Raw genomic sequence first — 26,540 nt, forward strand, 5'->3', positions numbered from 1 at the left:
AAACAGGTCAGTTGTAGATCTGTGAGAGACTTCTGAATCGATTTTGACAAGAAGGGGACAATTTTTTGAGGTGCATTGTCACATGTGATGAGACATGGGTCCATCATTACACTCCAGAGTCAAAAATGACAAGTAAGGACTGGCGAAGGAAGGATGAGAGCTGCCCAGTGAAGGCCAAACCTATCTTGTCAGCCGGAAAAGTTCTTGCAATGATTTTTTTTAACCTAAGGAGAGGTTGACTTAATGATTTTCTCCACAGTCGGTGAACGGTGAATATGGTTTACCATTGCCAGCTGCTACAATCAACAAAAGACGGGGTATGCCCATCAGAAACATCATCCTTCTTCATGACAATGCCAGGTTGCACACTGGAATTTTGACAAGAGATAAATTGGAAAAATGTATTGAGATCACCCTCCCCAAAGTCCAGATTTGTCCCCTTGTAAATATTTTTTGTTTGTGTCCTTGAAAGAATCGCTTGGAGGAGAATGATTCAAAAACAATGAAGATATTGAAGAGCGCTTGCGCAATTGGTTGGAGACTTTTCCTCAAACTTTTTATGAACAAGGAATATTCAAGCATCCAAATCGGCAAAAGCATGTAGATCGTGCAGGAGACTATATAGAGAATAATCATAGTTTAAATTCTTCAGTAACTAGCAAGTATATGCATGCATTCTTTTCATATAAAAATGAACTTATTCTTTTAAAATGCTTTACTAAGTTATTTCCTAAGAATGTATGACTTGGAATGTTTGTTTCTCTGATCATCATAGTATAATAATGATAGTGAATGTGTGTCACTATACAGTAATGTGTAGAATAATGTGGTGTAACATTGAACTCATGACCTTCTTTAGCATGTATTTTTATAGCCTCATTTCTGACGATGCTATCATAAAGACAGAAATTAAAAATACTTAAAATTTATATTTTTAAATTCAAATTTATTACTGGAGAAGTTAGGTTTAATGGTTTATGTAAATTGCAGACAGGTTCAGTAATATCATTATTTTTTACTACGTAGCAGTTATGAAGTAAGATTGTAGAAAAGATGTAATTTCTTTTTAAACCCCTTATGGTTCATGAAACAGCATTCTGATTGTTAGAATAGCACTGGGATTTATTCCAAAGTAAAAAATCACATGCTTAAAAAAATAAGGTATTTTCAAATAATGTTTAACTACTTTAGATTCATTTAGCTTTTAAGTACCTCTAACAAAATATTTGGTATTTAATTGTTCAGATTAATAAGGAAGAGGTGAATTGTTTAGACAGTCATTGAAACCTGGCACTTGTATGTATGTTTCTTATGCTGTCTCACTAGAACATTCATCCTTCTTGTAGGTTAATTTTACTTTATATACTTTTTGTAAGCTATTTTTTTTATATAGTATAGTGTAAATTAAGTAGTGTTCTGTACTGCATTTCTCATGTGTAAGTCAACTTTTGTAAATTAAAAACAAACATGCACTATTCCCTTCATTTTGACATATTTATTTATACAGACTAAATATAATCTCGTTAAAATGTAGTGGTGTTTTTTAAATTCAGCTGTATAGTGCTTGAATATTTTTTCCAGGATTCTACTGTCTGTTTTATGTTGTGGATTTTAAAGAAAATTTGAGTCACATTTTAAAATTGATCTAATTTTTTAGAAATTTTGTTCATGTTATATAATCTGCATTTTATATAATTCCATAAAAGCTGTTTAGTGTTAGTATGATTATATTTCTTATCATTTTATCTCTATTTTTACTTGTATTTTTTTAGGTTGATAATATGAAGCTAATTTATGATAATGAAACGCGTACTACAAGTAATTCACCTGGTGTTGAAACAAGAATCCCTTATTTTGGGGATTCTTTTCCTGTAGAGTGGCTGGATCCAACAAAGGCATCTGCTGGTGCCTATTTTAAAGATATTGGAGATGCACTAACTGCTCTTGGATATGAACGTAATGTTTCGTTGAGAGGAGCCCCATATGATTTTAGAAAGGCTCCAAGTAAGTACTTTTATTGTAGTAAAAAATGTATTAATTACATAAATATATAATTTTTAGAGGTCCATTGATATTCAGTAACAATTTGTTGTTGTCACTATATCCTGTCTCCAATTAGAATATCTCTGTAACTTTACAGTGAAATCATGAAAATCCAGTTTGTATGATGGATGACCCTGAGAATGAAAAGTATGATTTTGGGTTGCCAAAAACTTTATGACCTACATACAGGTTGTATCATGAAGTTCTCCCAGGACTTTTATAACCCATCTACTTGTGAAAATAATGGAAAAAGTTTCTATAAACATAAAATGATTAGTTAGTGAGTTACAGCAAGTGAATGATTTCACTCAAATTTCAGCCAGCCTGGTGAAATGAAGTCATACTGAAATTTTTAGGATTCCTGAACCGTATATGCAGATTTCTCAAAAGCCACTGCAGATATTGTTCTGGGACATATTTTATTCAATTTTCAGGTCAAAAAAGAAATCACTAATTCTCCCCCTTAATTAACATCCTAAAAATTTCATCTCTAGAATAGTAGTAGCATTTCTGTCTTCTATCCAGAAGCTTCCAGATTTAAATCAAAGTCAGGCTTGTATTTTTTGCATGCAAAAAAATTTACATAACATATTCTAATGCTCAACCTCAAATTTTACATAATGAATTAATCATCCCAGAAAAAAAATTACTGTTGTCAGGTCATGCTTAAATTTTCCTTCTGGATTGTACGTATATATTCATAGTATTCATTTCTTTTCTCTGATTTAGAAAATACTATTATTTTAGTATTATTTAGTATTATAGATATTTTAAATATTAGTATTATATATATTTTAAATATTTAGTATTATTAGTATTTTAAAAAAGACTTAACTTGTATCATTTTTTGTATTTTTAAATTATAAATTTAAGAAAATTGACGTAGATGTTAAATTTGTATAAAATTATTCCACAGCATGATGAATGGCACTAGTAGTTTTAAAGAAAGGTAAAATATTTCTTAGAAATATTTCCAAGACTAAAGGTTTATTAAAAAATGGTAATAGTACTTTTAAAAAAAAATTCTTACTTTAATTTGGATCTCAGAAAAAAAATCGACTGGATATAATGTTTTGAAATTGTCATTCATTTGTGACCCCTTTTGTAAAATCTAATGTATTTGATAAAATAAATGTATTTTGTAAAAGTATTTAAATTAAATGTTTAAAACTAAAACGTATTTAAATTAAACATTATTTTCTATATTTTTCTGTAAACAAAGTTTCCTGCACATAAATTTCTTATTATAAAGTTGATAATTTTTTTTTCAAATTAACCTTAATTTGGTTTGTATGTCATTACTTCATAAAAACAGTTAATGATAAAGTTATAGACAAAAAATATCAGTTCAATCTCTTGAGTAAATTGCATTGGTATATGAAAGCAAGAAATTAGAATTCTATGTAAACAAATAGATTATTTTATTTATTTATGTATTAAAAAAAACTGTTCTGAGTGATGAATATATAGTAACAGATTAAGTAATTTTTACAAAAATGATATAGAAGACTTTTTTCTGTATAAGTATTCTGTTTCATAAGTTATTTTTACTCTCTAGGGGAAAACTGTTTATTTTTAGAGATGTTTATAAAAACAAAGCATTTTCGCCTTTCCCTGTCTTAACACTATTTAAGCTTTGAATCATGTTGTAAACTCATTGGTTCTCAAAATAGTAAATCAAAAATAAACATCTTTGCTAATTGTCTTTGGTCTACTACTTAATTATTATAAAAATTCAGGTTATTTTTTTAGATTACTATTGAAGTAGTTAAATTTTATTAGAAATTTGATCTAGTTATAAAAGCTTGTTTAAAATATTTAAAGAATAGTTATCCGTTTTGTAAATATATTGCTTATTTGTGTTGGAGTATGTGTATTTGTATGTATAGCAGTTGTGGATCTCTGCAGTCTTAATTTTATTGTTTTAGTTGTCAGTTAATTCAACTGTTGTTATATTCATTTACATAAAATCATTTAATTAAATGTACATTTTTTTATTTAATATTCTAATTTGTAGCACTTGACTCAGTAATATTGAAATTAGATTAATAAATTTGTCAGAAATAAAGTCTGTCTAATCTGAGAATTTTTATCTTATGTAAATAAGCATTAATTATTGTGTTAAATACCTTGTGTAAATGTTGTCTTTGAACTGATCATTATAATGAAAATGAGTATTATGTAATATTAGTAATTTTAATTAAGATTTTTTTATTTTACTTTTTACGCTAGGTTATTTTTATTTTATTTTTTTGTGATATGTGTAGATCTACACTATTATTATATTTTATTCTTAGCTAATTTACTGGTTTTTAGGAAACTTTTTTAAGCAGCCTGTTGATTTTTCCCATTACTTTATCAAAGATAACTTTCATTATAGTGAAGTAATATATTTAAGTGTATTATAATAATTCTTCGTTTTTAATAACTGAAAAATCTGTTATTAAAACAAGTTGCGTTCTTTTAATATAAATTCATATATTGCTATGTGCACTGTGTTCATGAACATTTTTTAAAGTTCTTACTTAATTTCATTCACTTCCTACTGTTTCTGTATAAAAAAGAATAAAGTAATAATAACCGATTCAAGAAATAAGTTTACACTTAATCATTCAATTATCAAAACTTGACGTGTAATCAATAGAAAGATCCCAGTCAGGAATATCATTTTTTCACCTATCACAAAATTTCCATAACATGTTCTCTTGCACAAGTTTCAAATTTATATAATGAATTAAGTTAAAAAAAAATTTTAAATCAAATCTGAGAGGAAAGGTATGGGAATAAAATTTTCCATACTTATGAAATTACAGTTTTTGAAATCCACATCTAGTTAAGAGCACTAAATAAAAAAATTGCACAATATTTCTTTTATTCGATTATTATTAACATATACAGAATTTTATGTAATTTTATAATAAGACTTAAGAATTTTAAAATCTTTAATTTACAGTATTTAGTATTATGTTTTAAAGTGAACAAATAACTTACAAAAACCAATTGTAAAATTTTGTTTATATTTACAAATTGATATATTTACAAGTGCAGTAAAATCCAGTTATCTGAAATGCCAATATATTTAAATAATCTTTACTGTATTCTATATATAAAAAGAGATGAATCAAATAATAAAGTAATAAACAAAAACTATTTCTCTAATCAGAAACCTAAACATTGCATTCAGACAGATTGTTATTGTTATAACTGTGCAGGTCTTTTCCTTAATAACATATTACATCATTTCTGTTGCAAGGGGTTCAATCCTGTGTTGTGGTTGAATGTACATGTTGTCATTGTCTATACTTAAAGGTAAAACATAATTTTTGTTTTACATCATCTGCAGAAATTATTGTTGATAGAATGAAGTAAAATTTAACAATAATTTCATGTAAATATAAACGCATCGTTATAACCAAAAAAATCGGAAGCTGTTAGAAGGGTTCAAAACAGTTATATTTTGCATAACATATCCAGCTTTTTGGTGTTGGTATTGCCACAATTTCAGACTGGATTAAATGCAAAGACAAACTTGAATAGCGAAATGTTAAAACTTCAAATATGAAAACAATTGAAACCATTGAAATATGAAAAACTAAATGAATTTGTCTTTTTGTGGTTAAAGGATGTAAAGGGAAATTTCAGATATCTGGCATTATGGTTCAGGAAAAGCTATAATGGTAGCAGAAATGTTCGGTGAAGAATGTGTGAATTTTATGTTCAGTTCAGGATGGTTGGAAAAACCAGATACAGAATTCATCATTTGTGGTGAGAAGTTATTGGCTAATAAAAATGCAGCTGAAGTTTTCCAAACTAAATTTAAAAAAAATAACAGTTGTAAAATGAGCAAGGACAGAATAATGGTGTTAGCATGCAGAAATGCCTTGGGAAATTTGTTTTCCATTAATTTGTATTAGTAAATTCAAAAATCCTCAAGCAATAAAAAATATTTCAAAAAATGTACTTTCAGTGCATTACACAAATAAAAAAAATAGGTGGATGTCGTGCGATTTATTTGAAAAATATTTTAATGAAAAATTTGTACTCTGTTGAAAAGATTTTAACTAATAAAAATTTATCTTACATTTTATTTTATTTTATTTTAAGCAATTTTTTTTGTTGATAATGCGGCAGTGTATCCACAAAATTTAGCAAGTGGTGATATTTATGTGAAGTTTTTTCCACCCATTGTTACAAGCCTACAGCAACCAATGGACCAAAGTATTTTTGCAGCTTTTAAATTACATTACTGCCGGTTATTTTTACGCTTTCTTTTAGTTAAATGTCACGCATTTAAAACTGTTCCAGATTTATTAAAAGTGATAGAGATAAGAAGGTTATTTACTGCAGTGCCAAATCATAGGAGAAAATAACTGAAGATAATCTCGAAAAATCATGGAACAAACTGATCAACAAACATCTGCCACTGATGATGAAAGATGCCATCACTTCAAAAGGAGATTCCAGCATTATTTAGCTGGAAGGCAAACTCCCATGTGCGTAAACATTGAAAATAAAGTTCAGGATTGATTAATAGCTGATGATGAAGTTCACAAATTTACTGATGAATTAATAGTCCAACAGGGCTAACAGGGGGGGAGGGTGTGGCGACCGGAACATCACTAGGTGAGTGTCTTCCCCTACGGGGTTGGGATGTTGAAATACTGTGGTTTACTGTGTTGGAAGCAGAAATATCAGAAGATGAACATGCTACAGATGATGAGAGGGTGACAGCTGAGGAGGCATTCAGTGCTTTAGAGGTAAAAAATGTCTACTATGTTAATTAGTTTGTTTTGTATTAAATAGGCAGACTTTATATAATTTATAAATAACATGCTGAAATTTCTCTAATGCCGTTATTATTATTGCAGTATTGTTATGATTCGTCAAATAAAGCAATTAGTCAATACTCAGTGTCGTAATGTTAATTAAACATTTTCGCGACATTGCAGCAAGAAGACGGGTAGAAAATCAAACCCAGAAAAAATTTCTGATTTTTTCCGAAGAAAATAATTAAAAGGCTATTGTAAATATTGTTTTAGATTTATTAATTAAATTGCTTAAATAAAAGTTTTTTCAGCCAAAATAATGTTGGTTTTTCAATAAAATAACCTTTTTCTCTTATTATTGAAGAAACCCAGCTTATCCAAAATTTTCAGTTATCTGAGATCAGCCCATTATTTCGATTAACTGGAATTATACCTATATAGAACTCATCTTTTAACATATTGTTTCACTTATGTTTTTGTCAGTAAACCTTTATTATTTACAAAAATTACCTTAAAAAAGGAATAAAATTGTACTTATAAACTTAATTATTATATTTATTAAAAAAAATAATCTCATAAATTAATTCCTTCCATCTTCCTATGCTTTAAAGTAAATATTTTAATTGTGTAAAAATTATAAATATTTTTTGTATAAATGAAAATAAACATATACTGACTTTCTGTAGAAAACTAAAATTCTTTATGTAAATTTTGAATGATTATTATTTTTGTTTACAGATGAGAATGCTGAATATTTTGTTAATTTAAAATATTTAGTTGAAGAAACATATCTCATTAATGGTAAAAAACCAGTTGTTCTTTTAGCACATAGTATGGGTGCGCCTATGTGTTTACATTTCTTGCAGATGATGAAACAAAGTTGGAAGGATACTTATATTTCTGCTTTTATTACACTTGCTGGTGCATGGGGAGGTTCAGCAAAGGCTGTAAAAGTTTATGCAGTTGGTCAGTACTACAATTTTTATCAAATCTCTTAACATTGAAACCCATTTAACTGCCAACAAAAGATTGGACTGATAACATTTCTTATCAACCAGAAAATAGATATTTTTTTAATTTAATTTTTACTGCTAATGCTAGTTTTATTAACTTAGTTAAAAACGTTTTCAAAATAATTATTATTTATGTCATCTTCGGTCACTGTTGTTATTAATTTCTGAATATTTATTAAAAAAATTTCATAAAAAAAAAATCTTTTATTTTATTCAATGAAGGAGCTTCAAAAACATTTGTAGTGGATTAAACTCTGGTTTTGATTGATAAACAAAAATATTCTATGTTCTTGATTGTTATGTAATTGGGAGATTTTCTTAAATTGTCTTACTTTGTTCTTTGCCTGACAATACGTGGAACAAACATTATTGTATCTGTTTGTCTGCATTCTTACGGTATGTATATTGGTCCTATAATTTGTCCATTTCATTTACACCAGATTTAGTTTTTATTGTAGAAATGTATCATGTCTCTTTGTTTTGAGGTTCTGAAGTTGTATTATCGTAATGTGTGGACAGAAGTATTGCTGATTTGTTTTTATTTTTGTTTTTTCCTTCACTCTATAAATGCTGATAAGTCTTGAGTTAAGGACTGCCCATATCACATTTATCGGTGCAGCTTTGTCTTCCAACCACTGTGATCTTGTATTAGCGTAATTAGAGAAATCTTACAATAAAATTTATTTAATTTTGTCGTTAGTGTAATGATATTGAGTAAATATTAGAACAAATTAAAAACATGATCCATATTTGAGTTATTGGCTTTAGATGTTATTAGTATTCTCAAAAATGCATAAAACTTGGTTAAAATTAAATCTTTCCATTGACAAGGCTGCTTGATGAAATTTTTGTGGTTGTATTTGTTCCATACTTTCTTATCCTTATTACTACTGTTATGGCAGACAATAATAACCAATAATTTTTGGTGTAAAAATACATTGAAATCTATTACCTATGAATAATGTTTTCAGTGATCTCTGTGGACGACTCTTTTGTCAAACGATGGTATGCGAGGTAGTTTGAAGCAGCTGAGGGGTTTTTTATTCCATATTTCCTTTTTTTTTATTTTATCTTCATCAAATATTGATGGTTCATTTTCATGATTGTCTTCATCACCTTTTTCCTTACTGTAATAATTTTTCTCTTTTTTAACCTCCAGGATCACAATTAGGTATTGCTGCAGAGGATGAGATGAAGATTTGTAGTGTGTGAGAAAAATGTCATGCCTGACCGGGATTCAAATCCAGGACCTCTGAATGAAAGGCCGAGATGCTACCACTCGTGCCACGGAGGCTGGTATTTTTATCTAGTTTCACAATACTGACATTTGCCACTGGATCTCCATTGCTGCCTGCCTTCATTAATTGAATTTTCACTTAAGTTTTCACATCTAGGCATAAAATATTCACCCTCACAGTCATAGAAATTTTCTGAGGCATTTTTGTAACTTTGGTAATAAATAATTAACGTTACATCATGGATGTAACATAAGGATTATCTTCTTCGTTTAATAATGCAATATTAATGTTTTTTTTCTTTTTTAATTAAAAAAAAATTAAATTGTTCTTTCTGTATAAATGTAGAAATGAAATGTTGATATTTATTGTATTTCCCATTGAAGATTTATATTTTCAGTTATCTGTAATGTAAATATTATAAAAATAGTTGATTCCAAAACAGAAAGTGGCTTTTGTAAATTTGATTTCAAAATTGCTATAATATCATTGAGAATTGTATAAGAATGATGCCTTTACTCTGGTGTGAAATTTTGTGGACCTATTGCTGACAACTATTTATTAGTATATTATGTTATGTCTTCTGGTGTATGTATTCTTAGAATGTATTTTGACTTCATCAAACAAAATTTTAATGTTTTCAGTCATATATTAAGTTAGTAATGTCTCTATAGATATGTGCATTTTTATAAATTTCATGTTGTGAATAAAAGTCCTGCCACGGAGTTTGGTACTGTCATACAGAGTTACAGCCATTGAGCTACTGATCTACAAGTTGAAAGCTGACACTGCAACCAATCAGTTAATTGTATTCCATCCATTGAATGGCTTATTTTTTCTTTAATTTTATAACAATTATTCCTAGAAAAATACTAAACTTTTTAACTGGGACTCAACTTCCTTTGAGTAAAACTAAATCCTAAAGATGAATTATAGCAACAAAATTCAGATTAAGTAAAATAGAAGTTTTTTATTTTTTAAATAAAACTGATGCTTTGTGCCCTTGTAGTGAAAATTGTTTGGCTTGTATATAATTATATAGTCGTGTATTACATAATTTTATCAGAAAGTAATTCAAATAAAAATTATAACAACATTCCTAGAAAACAGTTTTCAGAAGTTCAACATAAAGTTCTACTAAAGATAATAGACAAGAATTGTTATTTGCAGGAATGCCACGTTGTTGGCATTTAATCTTATTATTTTATAGAAATAAAATAAAATATTTTATTTATATAAGTTATATATATATATATATATATATATATATATATATATATATATATATATATATATATATATATATATATATATATATATATATATATATATATGTGTGTGTGTGTGCGCGTGTGCGTGCGTGCGCGCGCGCGCGCGTGTGTGTGTGTGTGTGTGTGTGTGTGTGTGTGTGTGTGTGTGTAAATTATCTTGAGAATTGACATAACTTAACTTCAGTGTTACAATTTTTAGTTTTTAATTATTTTTTTACCCTCAGTGGGGTCTGAATGAGTAGATTACAGTTTAGCTGAATAAAATAATTCTGTGGATAGTGAAGCTCTTCATTAAATAAGTCTAAACCTGTTCTCATTGTCTCTTTAGATACTTCTTTTAGGGAAAAGAGTATTTGTTGAGGCATATGTAAAATAATGCACACTCATTAAAAAGAGAAATGCACAGAAAAATACATTCAACTGAAAAAAAAAAACAACATGAAACTGTTTTTTATTGGTTGCAAAAACTGTACCTTTACTTTTCAATATAGTTATCATTTACATTGTACATTAACAGTCTAGTTTCTCATCCTATTGGTGAAGAGTTCCAGCTGCCTTTCCTTGATTGATGACCTACTGCATCCTTCTCATTATCCAAGGAACTAAATGCCCTTAAGCTTAGTCTATACACTTAAGAAGAAGTGAAAATCATGGGGCACGAAATTGGATTTTAAATCTGTTCAAATTTCAACTTCAAAAGTGTTCCAGCAGCAGTGCACTATGTGAGTGGCCAAATATTATTGTATTAGATAATTATCAGCTCAATGGATTTTTAATCATGATACACTCATCTTCTCAAGTGCTTTACTATCTGTATATACCATACAGAACTCAGTCATCCAAGTTTTCAACCAATCTGTTGCTTACATATGTTTGGCATTCCAGACCACTTAAGGGAAGTGTTTTTGTAAGTGTTGCATTTTGAATTTTTTGGATTTTGGTAAACCAAAGTCTTCATATTCCATGCTTTTCCATTTCTGGGTCATAATGATGCTACCCAACCTTTGTCTCTTGATCACGATATTGAAAAGGAATTAATCTCCTTTTTCATGATTCTCAGTATTCTTTTTTCTCTTTTTTTAATTTTTTCACTGTCCACCATGAACTTTTGATGTAATCTATTTGCTCAATCATATGCCCTATCTTTCTTTTGATATATATAGTTGGGTGGTGATGTATTGTTGAGTGATGGTAATTTTGAATGATTTCTTCCATCTTTTGATGCTTCTCATCAGTCACAGAAACTGGTTGATAATATGATTAACAGATAATATGGTAATATGATAATATGGATGAACAGAATACAATGAGGCTTTATATGGGTGGCTATGTACAATGTTTTGTGCAACTGTACGTCAGCTACCCCTCATATATGAGTGAACTAATTCAAAAATCTATGACCAGTAATACCAGCTTCAGTTCTGTGTAAAGATATTCCAGTTTTTTAAGAGAATGGAGATTTGGCAGATGGACCCTAGTCAATTTATATTATAACAATTTAAATTATGTCTCTAGTACTTTCGATCATTTGACCATCCTCAGGAGAAATTTTTTTTTTAATTTAAAACTTTAAAATTAAAAACATAAATTATAAAATATTAAAATCAACAACAGGTCATCATTCTATAAAAGTAATTATGTCTGTTACGTGTCTCAGTTGTTGAGATGGACTCTCTGAAGAGGGACTTAATCCTTAAATTGGAATTATTTGTCTCATTTTGTTAATTTCTTCCACCCTTTTTCATTACTTAATGATCCCTTTCCCCCTTGCAGTGTCTTGTGGCTTCTGGTTAAACTCGCTAGATCCATGTTTAATGCAAACTTCTTTAGAATTTTACTCAGAGAATTAAACAAAAAATTATAGTTGAAAAACTGCTAGTGTTAATTGAATTTAGGACCTGCTGAAATGTTGAAGATGTCTTTATGTAAGATATAGTAGCTAGATTTTTTTTACAGCCGTTCATAATTCATTTATTTATTTCAGGGGATGACTTGGGTGTATATGTATTAAGAGAGAAAACGCTTAGAGAAATGCAAATTACATCTCCTAGTTTAGCGTGGCTGCTTCCTTCTGCTCTCTTTTGGAAACCAAATGAAACTCTCGTGATTACAGATAGTAAAAATTATTCACTGTCAAATTTAAAAGACTTTTTCGAGTAAGTATATTTTTGTGTTTACTACTACTTACATTTTTTACCTTTATATTCTTTTTTTGATGGTTTTTTTCATAATACTATATTTTGATATCAATCTTTTGTTACCAGTATTGGCACCTATTTTTATCTATTGGTATTATTGCTTGTTTCTCTATAATTTTCATCTCATTGAATTCATTAATCATTTGGAACACTACTAACAATATATCCCACATTATAATCTCACAAAAAACACAATTGTTAAAATAAAAATATTATTAAGTTCTAGTTCTATAAAAATTTCTTAAATTGCCTTGTTGTATATGTTATATTAGCAGACGTCTTAACTACATTGCAGAGTAAAGCTTATAGCCAAGTTAGTTCATAAAGTTTTTGGACTATTATCATTTAAGTGGTAATAAAATGTTTTTATTACTTGATATGAGTTGTTCACATTATTTGATTTATTGGAACCTGTTGGATCCTTTCTTGTACTTTCTTCCATGGTAGTTAATTACATTAGTGTTTGCGTAAGAGCCAAGATTTCTATTTATAAACAGTACTCATGTGGGTTAACATTGTAAGGAATAAAAATATTATTAGGAAGAAAGATTTAGCCACCATAACTACCGTAAGGTGATTAGAGTATAGCTGGAGTTATTCTCTACATTTTCCTCCTTTGGGTTGTGGATAAATAAAAACTATATAAGTCAATTATATTTCAGTCTGCATAGCCAACTTATAGATAATTGTTGGTCAGTTATGTAGATTATAAATAAATTTATTATAATTTTTTTAGTTCAGTATATTTATTGTATAAATATATGTTAAAAGTATATCTCTGTATGACCCAAACAGAAAAAAATAGGAGATTAGACAGAATTTTAAAAAAGAGTTTTCAGTCTGGTTTAATTTACTGGTTTCTAATTATATTACTAGCAATATTGCTATAAGTAATCTCATTTCCAATCCAAATTATTGTTTTAATTTTACTGTCAACATGATTTTTGTCTCATGAATACCAATAGGTGTACTTAATGCAGTCTTTTATCTTGTTTTCAAATATGTATTCAGAATTTCTCCATCACCCCCAGTTTTTTTTGTTTTTTTAATTTTTTTAAATATTTTAAAATATTTTAAAATTTTTTTGTCCATTTGTTCATTGTCAAGCAAAAGCTCCTAGAGCATTGTAAATATGATGGAACCAAATGAGCTAACTCAAAGGGTAGCGTTGCTACTGTCATGGAGGTTCAGACATGTACACACGAGATTAGTGTAGCACACATTCATCAGAACAATGTCACTTGTGAGATAGTAGTGAACCATTAAACACGTCATTGTGTGTCTGGATTATTATGTATTACATATTTACAATTTTAATTCTTTTAATTAGTCGTTAGAAACAAAATGCCTAGAGTTTGTTTAAATCATCCTAACAATTTTTGTTATGTATGTGGTGAAGTGACACTCAAGTCCCAAAGGTGAAACCTTACTCTGTTAGTAAAAATGTGTTATGAACTTTATTCTGGGTGTAGACCAAAGAAGGGCCTGGGCCCCACATATCTGTTGTTTATCATGTTATAGGCTTCACACTATATGGAAAAATGGCACACGTCATTTGCTATCCCTATGACTTGGAGGGAACCCAAAGGTCACTCTTCTGACTGTTATTTCTGCTTAACAAAAATTAAAGGGATTACGTCAAAATCAAAACGTACAGTGTGTACCCTAACTTACAATCTACAATGAGACCACACTGTGAAGAATTGCCCATACCAAAGTCTCCAAAACATATGACATTAGATGAAAAGAGTTCAGAGTCTGATGGAAGTAAGGAAGAAAAAGAAGCAGATTCTGGTGATACAACTTTTCAACAAAAGCCTCACTTACTGCCTCAAGAAAATCTTAATGGTCTCATACCAGATTTAAAGTTATCCAAAAAAAAAAACAGTTTGAAATGCTTGCTTCCTGGCTAAAAGGATGGAATCTTCTTCAAAAGAATACAAAGATATACTTATTGTAATCATCACTCTGAATTTAAAGACTATTTTTCTGAAGAAAATGGCTTAGTATTTTGTAGTGACATTTTTTCTCTTATGGAGACGCTTTGTAATGAACATAACCCAACAGAATGGCACTAGTTCATTGATTCCTCTAAAGTTAGTTTAAAGGTTGTGCTTCTGCAAAATAGCAATAACTTTCCATCAGTACTTGGGGCTCACTCTGCTAGTATGAAAGAAACATATGAAAACCTTGTATTGGAAAAGCTTCAATATGCAGTGTAAGAATGGAATATTTGTGGTGATTTTAAGATAATTGCACTTACTTTTCGTCTGCAGCTTGGTTACACAAAGTATTGTTTTTTGTGTGAATGGGATAGTAGGGACAAAAGAAAAACCATTCGTTAGAAAAGAATGGCCTAAACACGAATCACTAATTTCTGAACAGAAAAATGTGAAACATGACCGATTGTGTAATCCTAAAAATGTGTATCTACCTCCATTACATATCAAACTAGGATTAATGAAGAATTTCGTAAAGGCCATGGACAATACTCCTGGTTTCATTTACTTAAAACAGAAGTTTCCTCAAAAATTAAAGAAGGAATATTTGTGGGTCCACAAATACGATCACTAATACATGATGAAACGTTTGAAGAACTGTTGAATCCACTGGAGAAAGCAGCTTGGCAAGCATTCAAAAAATGTTACTCAGAGTTTTTTGGAAAATTAAAAGGCGGAGAATTACCGTGATATTGTCAGAGATCTTATAACACCTTATAAAAATTTTGGTTGTAATATAATATGTCCTTAAAAGTACACTTCCTGCACTCGCATCTAGAGTTCTTCCTGGAAAATCTTGGCATAGTGAGTGATGAGCATGGAGAAAACTTTCTTCAGGAGATTTCAGCTATGGAAAAGGGATATCAAGGCAAATGGAATCCTAACATGCTGGCTGATTATTGTTGGACCATCAAGAGGGATACTCCACAGGCAAAATGTAGCAGAAAATTGTAATTTCTTGCTTTCTAGATGAGTCAAATGTTTGAATATTGTGTAGTTAAGAATACAGAAAGTATTAAAATGTTTGAAATTATAAATGCCTGTCTCTTGAAAACCTTATGTGATAGGGAAAAATTGATATCAAATTTGAATTCAGGAGAAAAAATACTATCAGAATCACATATTTTTCTTCCCAAGACAAAAACAATTCTTTTATGTTCCCCAGTGTTATAACTTAGATATTCATCAACTGATTTAATAAATCAGTTCATTTAATAAATTTTCACTATATGGAGCACCAATATATTAGAAATAAACTTAAAGACAGGATTTCATTGTGTATGAATATAATATAAATATGTGACACTAGTTGTTAAAGGATAATAGTTTAAAAGATCATTATTTATAAAATATTATATGTAATATTAAAAATGATAACTATTTATTTTATATTGCAAAATGGTACTTTAAAAAAATGTTTATTGTAAAGAAAATTACAATTGTTTTATATTTTTTTTAAATAATCAGATTGGATAAAGTTATTATCCAAAGAAAAATAATGGTAGTCTTTCTTTGCATCTACTAGTTGATTTGGTCCTCAGAAAAACTGGCTTTAGGGTTAACTTATAAAAGTTCACTTGTTTTTCATAAACAACAAAATAAATTTAAATAAATCAGTTTAGTTGTTAAAAAAATTATTTGTTTGCCAGAAAACAGTATTAATGCTCTCTGACAAAAGAGAGCAAAAACCATTTGCTCTCTTTAGATATTGGTTAATATTTGAATAATTAAAATATGATTAAAATATTAACCAATGGAATTTTATCCTTTTTTACTTTAATAGTGAAATAGACTATTCAGTTGCATGGGAAATGAGGAAGGATGTTGAAAAATATTCTTTAGATTTCACTGCACCAGGAGTTGAAGTTCATTGTCTTCATGGATATGGAGTCAGTACAGTAGACAAGTAAGTGTATTTTAATAATGATAAACAATAATTTTAATGAACAAACAATAACATTTTTATTAAATATAAAAATATTTTTTTGCATTAAGTTATTGTTTTTTTATAACATGCTTAAAATGTGGTAGGCATGTCACATAACTGTATATTCACACAGATATATATAGTGTTTATATTTTTTTTAAATTATGTGTTGTTTAAATAAGTATTTGTAGGGCATGAATTCTGTATTCAAATTTATTTAACTTTATTCTATTTTGAATTGTTTTATATTGATATTTCAAAAACAGCTGAATTTTATGAAACTATTTCTTCAAAATCAAAAATACCTGTTATAAAAGCCAAGAATCTGTATCATATTATGATTTACTAAGGTATAAGCGCATAGATAAGTACTTTCACATCAAGATTAAACTGCCTTTAGGTCTCTCAATCATTATAACATTTTATAATTTTTTTTTAGATCCTTAATTAAATCAAAATTTAATATTCATTCTTTCATTTATATATAAATCAAAATTTAGCATTTTAGTTCCTTTGATTTCTTTTAATTGTTTAAATATCATTTGCAGTATACTTTATTTCTGCCACAGTAGATTATTCATCTCTTAAAAATATCCCAATTTGTTCCTTTTTCTGTATAAAAAAATACATTTAACATGCAGACTATTTTTATAAAATTCTGTTCTTTGAGTAATTCAAAATGTTTATGATTTGTTTTATATTTCTTATACATATTATTTTTATTTGGCAGCCAATTTTCCAAAACAGAAAAAGATGCAATGCAATTCCAGAAAGAGTTGCAACCTGATGTTCAAGCCTCCACATGGTGCTGCTGGATAGGCAAGGTAATAGGATTCGCTAACTGAAGCAGAAGAAGTTTTGGGGCTTACAACCCCAGTTCTAATCACGAGGAATAGGGAAAGCTATCCTCCACAACCTAACTTTAACTTATGCATGTTGGAGAAACGAAATTTGATAACTACTCAGGGGGGTAATTGGCAACGAGAATCCCTCACTGCACCACCCAAAATGAGCAGTGCAACTGTGCCATTGGATTCTGGAGAGCTTGGAACCACACGTATAAAAATATTGGAGCTTCCTGGAACTTTAACGTCTTACATTGTAAAAATCCAACCCAAGAAATACTGGAAAATCAGACCCATCTACTTGGAACACTTAATGTAAATACAATTGTACAAACAGGTAAACGTAAACAACTAATAAATACACTAGATGAATGTAACCATAAACATCCTAGTACTGCAGAAAAAAGATTCAGAGATAACTACCCATTGATACTGCGAACTATGGAATCTACAAAGGAAAACTTGCCATCAAGAACAGCATTCTTAGTAAAGATCATCATGGAAGCTATCATCAAAGCTTTTTTTTTTAACAGTGTTGCAGAGAAATACCATTTACGTACCCCCCACAAGGTGGGAGAGTGTCGGACTAGTACAGGTTCGGCTAGGTGTTATCAGAACCTACGTATGCCCGTACCCTTTCGACTAAAACTCCTATTTCAGCATATCTCCCCACCTGAGGCCGGATCAACAGTCAAGTATAGCACAATCTCCGGGGTGACTTTTGAGCTCAGGGGGTCAAGAGTCCCCGTGCCTTATCACCAGCACCCATCCGCTCAGGTGCAGACGAGTGATGGCTACGCAGAGGGCTGTCCTTCACCCCTTCACTCTCTGTTTAGTTTACATCTTCCCATCCACCAGTAGTGTATGTTACAGGTCAGTTCGCTGTTCTGTTGGTTGCCTGTAGCTCCTAGAGTGAAGTGGCCAGGTCCAACTATTACACATTTTCTTTACAAGGATATACAGTACAGATAAACATGTTTTTTACATATTATTTTTATCTGTGTCACAACAATTATGGAATACATTGGCATTATCATGATTTATCATACAAAATACAATTTATCTACAAACATTTATCTGCATTCAATAGAAGATATATAGACATTATATTTCATGGTTCAGTTACTCTACACATATACATACAGTTTGAACATGGTTTACTGAATGGTTAATGGAATGTTTTTCTGGAGTAACCTCCTATTTATCACTAGTATGTTGACATTGACGCTGTTTTGTGGAGGTTATCCCTCGTCTCTTGTCATTCCTTCCTCTCTGTTTTTGATTGTGAACACATGTGATGCGTATCTCACCACAGTGCTAAATTTATCTATGCTGCTTAAATTCACCTGTGTTATCGTGTCAGTTGTTATAGTTGTATTATCGTGTCAGTGTGACGTTGACGCATCTGCATCGTTCACCTTCCCAGTGCCTACATTCGAACATGACGTGCTCTGGGGTATCGGTCTCTCCACAGTATCGACATAGTTCATCATCTGCTCTTCTCCTACCGTGGAGGTAAGTTCGGAACACACCTTGGCCTGTCAGTAGTTGGGTCAACCAGTAGTTCAAGTCCCTGAACTTACGATTGACCCATGGTTCGACCTCTATTATTAATTGGTGGGTCCATCTTCCAGTTGGCAATTGGTCCCTGCCACTCCTGGAACAGCCGTCTGCGCGCCACTATCCAGTCTTCCCCTTCCTCCACTCTCTTCCTCATAAGAGCAATCATGGTGAGGGGGGAATGCCTGCTAACACTAGGACTGCGTCGGTAGAAACCGACGCGTAAGCAGAAATGATATGTGCTATCCTCCATTGCACCCCTTCCATTCTGCGGCGATGGTTTTCGAATTCCAGGGCATTCCCCACACTGAAACTCCATACAGAAGTATAGAGTTTATAATGTGCCCATACAACTTCTTTCTACAGGTTCTAGGGCCAGTGTAGTGCTGGACAAGATCGCTGCAGGTGGTTCTGACAAGATAATCATGTCAGAGAGCCTATTGAGCACTATCTCCAGCAGCTGTCCAGAGCTCCTGCTCCTGCCCGTGTTAATTTGTAAAAATTTCATTTCCGGATTAAGCATTCTCTGGTCAGGTGGTCCTCCTTGCCACATATTGAGCAATGCTGTTAATTCATGCACTGTGCTTTCTTGTGTCCTGTTTTCCTACAGTTAAAGCACAAAGCCGTCCTGTCTGTCTCATTGCAAGCTGAGGAAGTTTGTCCATGTCCTCAGCAGCGGTAACACTGTTTTTCCGGCACTCGCATCCTGGTGCGGCAATGCACCCAGCCTATCTTGATGCTAGCTGCCACTAGTTTTTTTGGCAGCCTCATAGTTTGTCACCACGGTCGCGTTCTGTCTCACTCCATACACTGGTCGTACGGAGGACACTTCAAAGCTTGCTGTTTTCCCTAGTACTCCTATTAATGCTGTTTCTATTCCACCATTTCAGTGTCGCCTTCGATGACCTGCAGGTGTACGATAGTTGATCTTCCTCTTGTCCAGACATCCACTTGAACCTCTGATATCTTTTCCTTCAGGACTGTTCGAAGTGTGGCTGCTTTGTCGTTGCCTTGCACCCGTATTTGTAATTCTTCTCCTGCCCCTTTGCGAAGGGAGAGAACTTCTCCAACTTCCTCTTTGCTCACGGATTCTTTAACTGCCCATAGTAGGTCAGTATACAACTTCCCTGTAGCTTTGACTACAGCAGGGGTGGAGTAATCTGTGTTCGGTGGGTTCCTCCCTCGTAACTTGTCATTCGTCAGCCTCACTGTTATGACACGTTTTCCTTGTCTTCCAAAGACATACAGTGTCATCCTCTCCACACACTGGCCTAGCTTTTCACCTGGTAGTATGAACACTGGCTGCATTGATTCTCCCGTAATCTTCATTAACGCTGCCAGCATCATACGCAAGGTTCCCATTTCACCATGTGTAGTATCGCAGTATATGGAGAGTTGCCTATTGCTCGTCGGGGAGTTTGATCTCCTGAGTAATTTGGCGCTGCACTCCACTATGTCGCCTGCAGTAATCTCCAGGTATGTGTTTTGCTTGTCCCCTTGCATTCTCTTCTTAGACATGTCAACAAAGTGTCATATGCCTACACTCCCTGCCACTGGCTCGCTGACTCAATCAATCTGTGCCATAACATGACTTGGCCAGTGTGAGCTAACCGCCTTGAATAACTCTTCCTCATTAAGAGACCTTTGCATTATGTCACTGTAGCTGTCGCTATCTTTGCCTGATGCCTGCATTGCCACGTCCTTATTATTCTCCCTTGTCATCTTCAGTATGATTTGATCGACTCTCCCTTAGATATAAAGTTTTTCACTCAGTGGGTTGTAGTCAGTAAGGCTGCAGATGCCTGCCTTACACCCTCATTAATGATGTTATGTGGTTGCAGAAGGGAGTCAAGGTTTTCAACCTCTTAACAGAGCTCCCTTAGCATCTTCATAAAGTCCTATGATGTCAGTTTCTGTCTGTTTTCCGTTGTCTCTTCACACTTTCCCTGTTTTTGTCTCCCTGTGTCTGTTCAGAGATGTGTATCTGTTTTACAGCAGAGGACAGTACTGTCGGCGACGACGATTTCTTCTGTCTCTTCAGGTTTGTTTTGGAGCTAGTTGCTGTACATTCCATGTCAACGTCCCATCTGTCCAGCACATTGAGCTGATCCTCCTCTGACTATGATGCTTGAGAGACCGTGTATTTCTCTTCTCTGCGTGTCACCTTCCCTCATTTTTCTTTGGTTTGGTGTTGTTTGCCTCTGTTTTCTTTTTACCCTTTGTCGGTCTTCTCGTGGATAGTCTGGAATTCAGATTTTTTAGTTCCACGTCCAAGTCACCTGACTAGGTCTTACAAGACTTTATCCTTTTAGATGTCTTTTCTGGTTTCATGTCCGCCTTTAGAAATTCCTTGGAACTTTACTAGTTGGTGATTTCAACACCAAATCAGCAAGAAACATAGAAAAAACTGGAAGAATACACTGCCCACAAGAGAACAAATATAAACATAGAAAAAACTGGAAGAATACACTGCCCACAAGAGAACAAATAGAAACAGAGAAAGACTAATTTCCTTCTGCAGAATCTTTAATGTAAAACTAATATCAACATACTTCAAAACTCTCCCAAGAAAGAAAAAAAATTTGGGTCTCCCCAGACTCTAAAATGGTAGAATTTCAAATTAACCATGTAGCAATAACAACTAGAAATCTAAAGTAAATTCTAATTGTCAAAAGAAAAAGAGGAATCAACATGTTTTCAGATCACTAACTTTTGGAAGTTAAATTTCAACCAAATAGACCCAAATTGAGAACACCAAGGAAACCCAGAATATATTTGGAAATATTATGATGAAATCAGGAAAAGTATTTGGAATGACTGAACAAACAAGATTTAGGCAAAGATTGGAACAGAATTAAAGAAACTCTTACCAAAGCAAAGAAAGGAATAGCGGAACCAAGACACAGATGGTGGAATGAAGAATGTAATAAGATGCTGGAGAAAATAGCAGTAGCATGGAAACTCTGACGCTTCAACAAAGCAGAGGATAAATGGAACAAATTTAGAAAACAGAGGAAGGAAACAATGAAAATAGTAAGATACACCAAGAGGAAATACAAGAATATATTTGGAAATATTATGATGAAATCAGGAAAAGTATTTGGAATGACTGAACAAACAAGATTTAGGCAAAGATTGGAACAGAATTAAAGAAACTCTTACCAAAGCAAAGAAAGGAATAGCGGAACCAAGACACAGATGGTGGAATGAAGAATGTAATAAGGTGCTGGAGAAAATAGCAGTAGCATGGAAACTCTGGCGCTTCAACAAAGCAGAGGATAAATGTAACAAATTTAGAAAACAGAGGAAGGAAACAATGAAAATAGTAAGATACACCAAGAGGAAATACAAGATACAACTGGAAAAAATAGAGAAAGACTTCAAGATGCCTAATGCTAGGGACTTCTACAAGACCAATGAAGAACTATGAGATTACCAGCCTGCAACCTTATGCTTTAGAATAAGGGATGGAAAACTTGCACTTAACAACAAGGAATGTTGCCAAATAGTAGCGAACTATTTCCAGACACTATTCAACTGTAATGAACCCCAGAAATGACTCAGATTCAAAACAAACAAGAACTCCTATGTGGAATTAGAACCACATACAGAAGAAGAAATCCAGTTCATCATAAAAACATTAAAAAACAACAAAACACAGGAAAGGATGGCATCATGGCAGAAATGTTAAAATAAGGTAAAAAAAAAAAACTCATGAAGAAAATACACCAGATCTGCGAGGAGATATGGAAGATACCAGATAACTAGAAATGTTTGCTCATCCATCCTTTGCACAAGAAAGGAAATTGAATAGACAGCAGTAATTATAGAGGAATATCACTTTTCCCTGTAACCTACAAAATCCTATCCAAAGCCAGATTATACAGAGCCGACAAACAAGCAGACCATCTAATCAGAAAATGTCAAGGAGGATTCAAAAAGGGCAGATCTTGTGAGGACCAAATCTGAAGCTTCAAAAACATCTTCAGACTCCAAGCACCAAGATACACCAACACTGTAGTCACATTCATGGATCTCAAAATAGCTTATGTCTGCATTACAGACAATCGCTCTTCAAACACTAAAAGAATTTTGCATTAACAGAAAAACAAGAATTAATCAAACAAACCCTAACCAACCCTACCTCCAAAGATAAATTCCTTGGAGAAATATCGGAACTGTTTGAAATGAAAACCGGAGTGAGACAAGGTGATGGGGCTATCACCCAGTCTACTCAACCTAATTCTGGAAAAAGTAATAAGAATATGGAAACAGTAACTGAAAAAAGAAGACATCAAAAGGTTACAATTAGGAAAAAGGAAAGACAATCTGGTAATAGAGTGTTTAGCATTCACAGGTGATATCGCTTACTAGCATAGAGCAAGGAGCAAGCACAAGGAATGATTGAGAAACTGTAAGAAATCGCTAGAAAAACCAGCCTACAAATCTCTTATGAAAAAATAGAATACATGGAAAATAAACAACAAAAGGAAAAGTATATGAAGATGAAATGTAGCAACATCAAAAGAGTAGACAACTTTAACTATTTAAGAGACTGGATAAAACATCAAACATAGAACGCATTAAAAGATGGGAACAAGTGTATGAAATTAAGCAAAACAGATACAACAAACACAGCATATCCTACAAAGCCAAAATCAGACATTACAACACAGTTGTCAAACCAAAAGGGCTATACACATCAGAATGCCTAACACTCAACAAGAAAGGAGAAAGCAAGAAATTGAGAAAAGAGAAAGGCAAATACTCAGGAAGATATTAGGATGAAGGAAAATAGAAGATGGCACATGGAAAATATAGATAAATGAGAGCCTATACAAGTACACAGAGACCTTTTCAGACATCATGTGGAAGAGATAAATAAATCTCTTCTGCTGAGGTATCTGTAGATACCTCAGCAGAATGGGCGATAGACTGACCAAAAAAGGATCTTCAACCACCTTACACAGATGGACAACAGATAGACAAACAGTGACCAACTGGCTTAAAAAGCACAGAAGAACCTGGAAGAAATGTCAATTATAGAAGACATCATTACAAAATAGAGATGAATTCAGGAAAATAATCAACAGATTTAAGAACTTCAAAGACAGAGACTATTATTCCATTCAGTTCATATACGCCTTTGAACACACATAACTGATTGCAACTCTGCTAACCAGTGAACCTTTTGTTGTGGGCTCCATATCTCAACTAACTACATTTTTCACTGTGAGTCAGCTTGCCTGTGCATGTGTATCTGCTGACCTTGAGAGTATACAGAACAAATCTTGAAGATATTTCCTGTCAGTTGTGCCTATGTTTAAAAGATTACAATGACTGGTTTTCTAAATACCGGCCATTACTTTTGGATACATATATCCTGGACACTCTGTTTATACTATCAGAAAGAGACAATGCATGATTTACTAATGACCATCACTACAAGTAGCTTTTTGTATGCTAGTGGCAATTACTAGAGAAATATTAAACAAATAATTGTTTAAAATAATTATATTATTTCTTGATTTGCCAGCTTCTTTTCTTCTTTTTTTTTCATAGTTTATTTGACTACGTTAGTGTAGCTCTCCATTGTTTTCTGTTCTGTGCTAATCTGTTAATTTCAAAACACCTGAAGTATCCTCCTACGTTTTCAATTATTTACTTTATGTATTTTGTCCTTTATTTTCCTTTATAGTTTTTACACTTTTCTATTATTAAATCAGATAATCTTTTACCTACTGGAAAATGTATCTAGTAAATCAACTGACATTTACTTACTTATATAGTTCTTCTAGTTAGAATTCTTTACAAGTTTTTCCTTGTCATACAGTTTGAAAATATTGAATTCAATTTTTTTAATGTTGTTTGCTGCTGAAAGTGCTATACTTAGAACTTATTATTTTATAAATGCAAAAGTGTTTTTCTTGTTCCTAAATCTATTTGAAATGAGCAATTTATTTTCTGCAGGTTCCTCTTGCTTAGGAAATCAGTGTTTAATGTTTTTCTAGAATCATCCAACTATTGTAATTTTGCTGTTTAACTAATCGCACTTCTGGTATTTTATATCATTATCTTCTATCAGACTGTTTTAATTATTCTTAATATTTATTTTTATTATATTTATTAGCTTTACTATATTTTTATTTATTTTCAAATCAAATTTCTCTTATAAAATTTGTAGGATAATTAATAAACTTAAAACATTGTTTCTTTATATAGTTTATAAAAAAAAAGAAAAACACTGCTTTGATAAGTTCAAGTTTCATTATTTACCATCTGTTGCTTCCAGAAACTGTTCCTAAACCCCAAAACTTGGTGGTTTAGGTTTCTTTTACAATTGTTCATCATAGTATGAAATTATATGCACTTTTTATAATTTATTTTAAGAAAAAGCAATTTACAGTTTCACATACTTAATGACAAACTATTGCTAAACTTAAGAGACATGTAACAAGGAAATCTGAAGGTTAAAATTGTTTCACTTGTCGAATATATTTTCAGCTCGTGTTACTAATAGAGAAAATATATTCCTATTGTATCTTAACAACATAAAGATTCATATTTCAAATAGGTTCATTTATTTTATTATCTTTAGAATAAAAGCAGATATCAAAAACACTACATGAAGTAAGACTAATTAAAGCTTTAAATAAATTCTTAACAATTGTATAATTTATGTATTGAATATCATTCATGTTATTATTATAAATTTACAATAAATCATTCATATACTCTTATCTCATTCATAAATATACATAATTTATAATGTATGTAATCTCCCTCTATAGTTTTTTGTTCAAATTTTTGCCATGATTGCTGACAAGAATGTTATTATGTATAACCTTGTTTCATAAATAAAAATTGTCAAAATTGAAATAATTTTACTTAAATTTGTTATGTATTACGATAAGAACAATTAGAGAAGTATTATGTTTAAAAATTTTAATTTCAACATTAAATGAGAAACTATCATACAGAGCGAGACAAAATTATGAAAGCCCAACAACTTTAAAACCATTCCAAGTAGAATACTGTAATTTTCAGGATAAGGTATCAGACAACTACTTAACCTTTTTATGAGAAATGGAATTTTTCCCCTTGGGGAGGGCTAGAGGTTGTAACTAGAATATTTTAAATGGTAACATCCTTTGTGTGATATATCATTTTAAAGGTCTCTTTAAGAAAGAAAAATGGTATAAATGAGAAGTTGGTATGATGTCTGTACCCAAAATGGTGGCAGCGTAAAGTTTGGATTTTGAAAAAATTACATTGATATTTAAAGAAGTTGTTGAAAATAAAAATTTCATTAAATGGATATTATTGAATAAATGTGTTTAAAAAAATTGCTTATTTACTTACATTTCATTTTGATAAATGTCTGAAATGTCCTCCTGTTGTTTGATAGTCTGGCAGTTTGTGCCAGGATGGAATTTGGAAATTGTTTGAAATTTTCAATTTTTAATGTTCAGATCACTGAACTTTGGTTAATGTTATGTTCTCGTTCTGCTGTTCGAGACAAGGGATGAGGATATTCAATAAACTCTTGCATAATCTCATAACAGTTTGTTATTATTTGTTGCAGATTTAGGTCTCCTCAGATTTCCCTTATTATTAATGCTCTCTGTTTCTTCAAATCTTTGGGTGGTTTTTGACACTGTACCTTTTGAAATGGGGTTACA

General features: G+C 31.5%; 1 protein-coding gene across 1 annotated transcript in view; it reads left to right on the top strand.

Moving 5' to 3' along the window:
• LOC142319484 (lysosomal phospholipase A and acyltransferase-like) overlaps positions 1 to 26,540 on the top strand; it is a 64,223-nt gene that overhangs the window by 30,487 nt on the left and 7,196 nt on the right. The window contains exons 3-6 of the mRNA XM_075356810.1: positions 1,773 to 2,004; positions 7,548 to 7,775; positions 12,313 to 12,484; positions 16,310 to 16,432. Of these exons, the coding sequence (XP_075212925.1) occupies positions 1,773 to 2,004; positions 7,548 to 7,775; positions 12,313 to 12,484; positions 16,310 to 16,432 (755 nt within the window). The remainder of the gene's footprint in view (positions 1 to 1,772; positions 2,005 to 7,547; positions 7,776 to 12,312; positions 12,485 to 16,309; positions 16,433 to 26,540) is intronic.

This window comes from Lycorma delicatula, chromosome 2 (assembly GCF_047948215.1).
Source record: "Lycorma delicatula isolate Av1 chromosome 2, ASM4794821v1, whole genome shotgun sequence".
Lineage (NCBI taxonomy): Eukaryota > Metazoa > Arthropoda > Insecta > Hemiptera > Fulgoridae > Lycorma > Lycorma delicatula.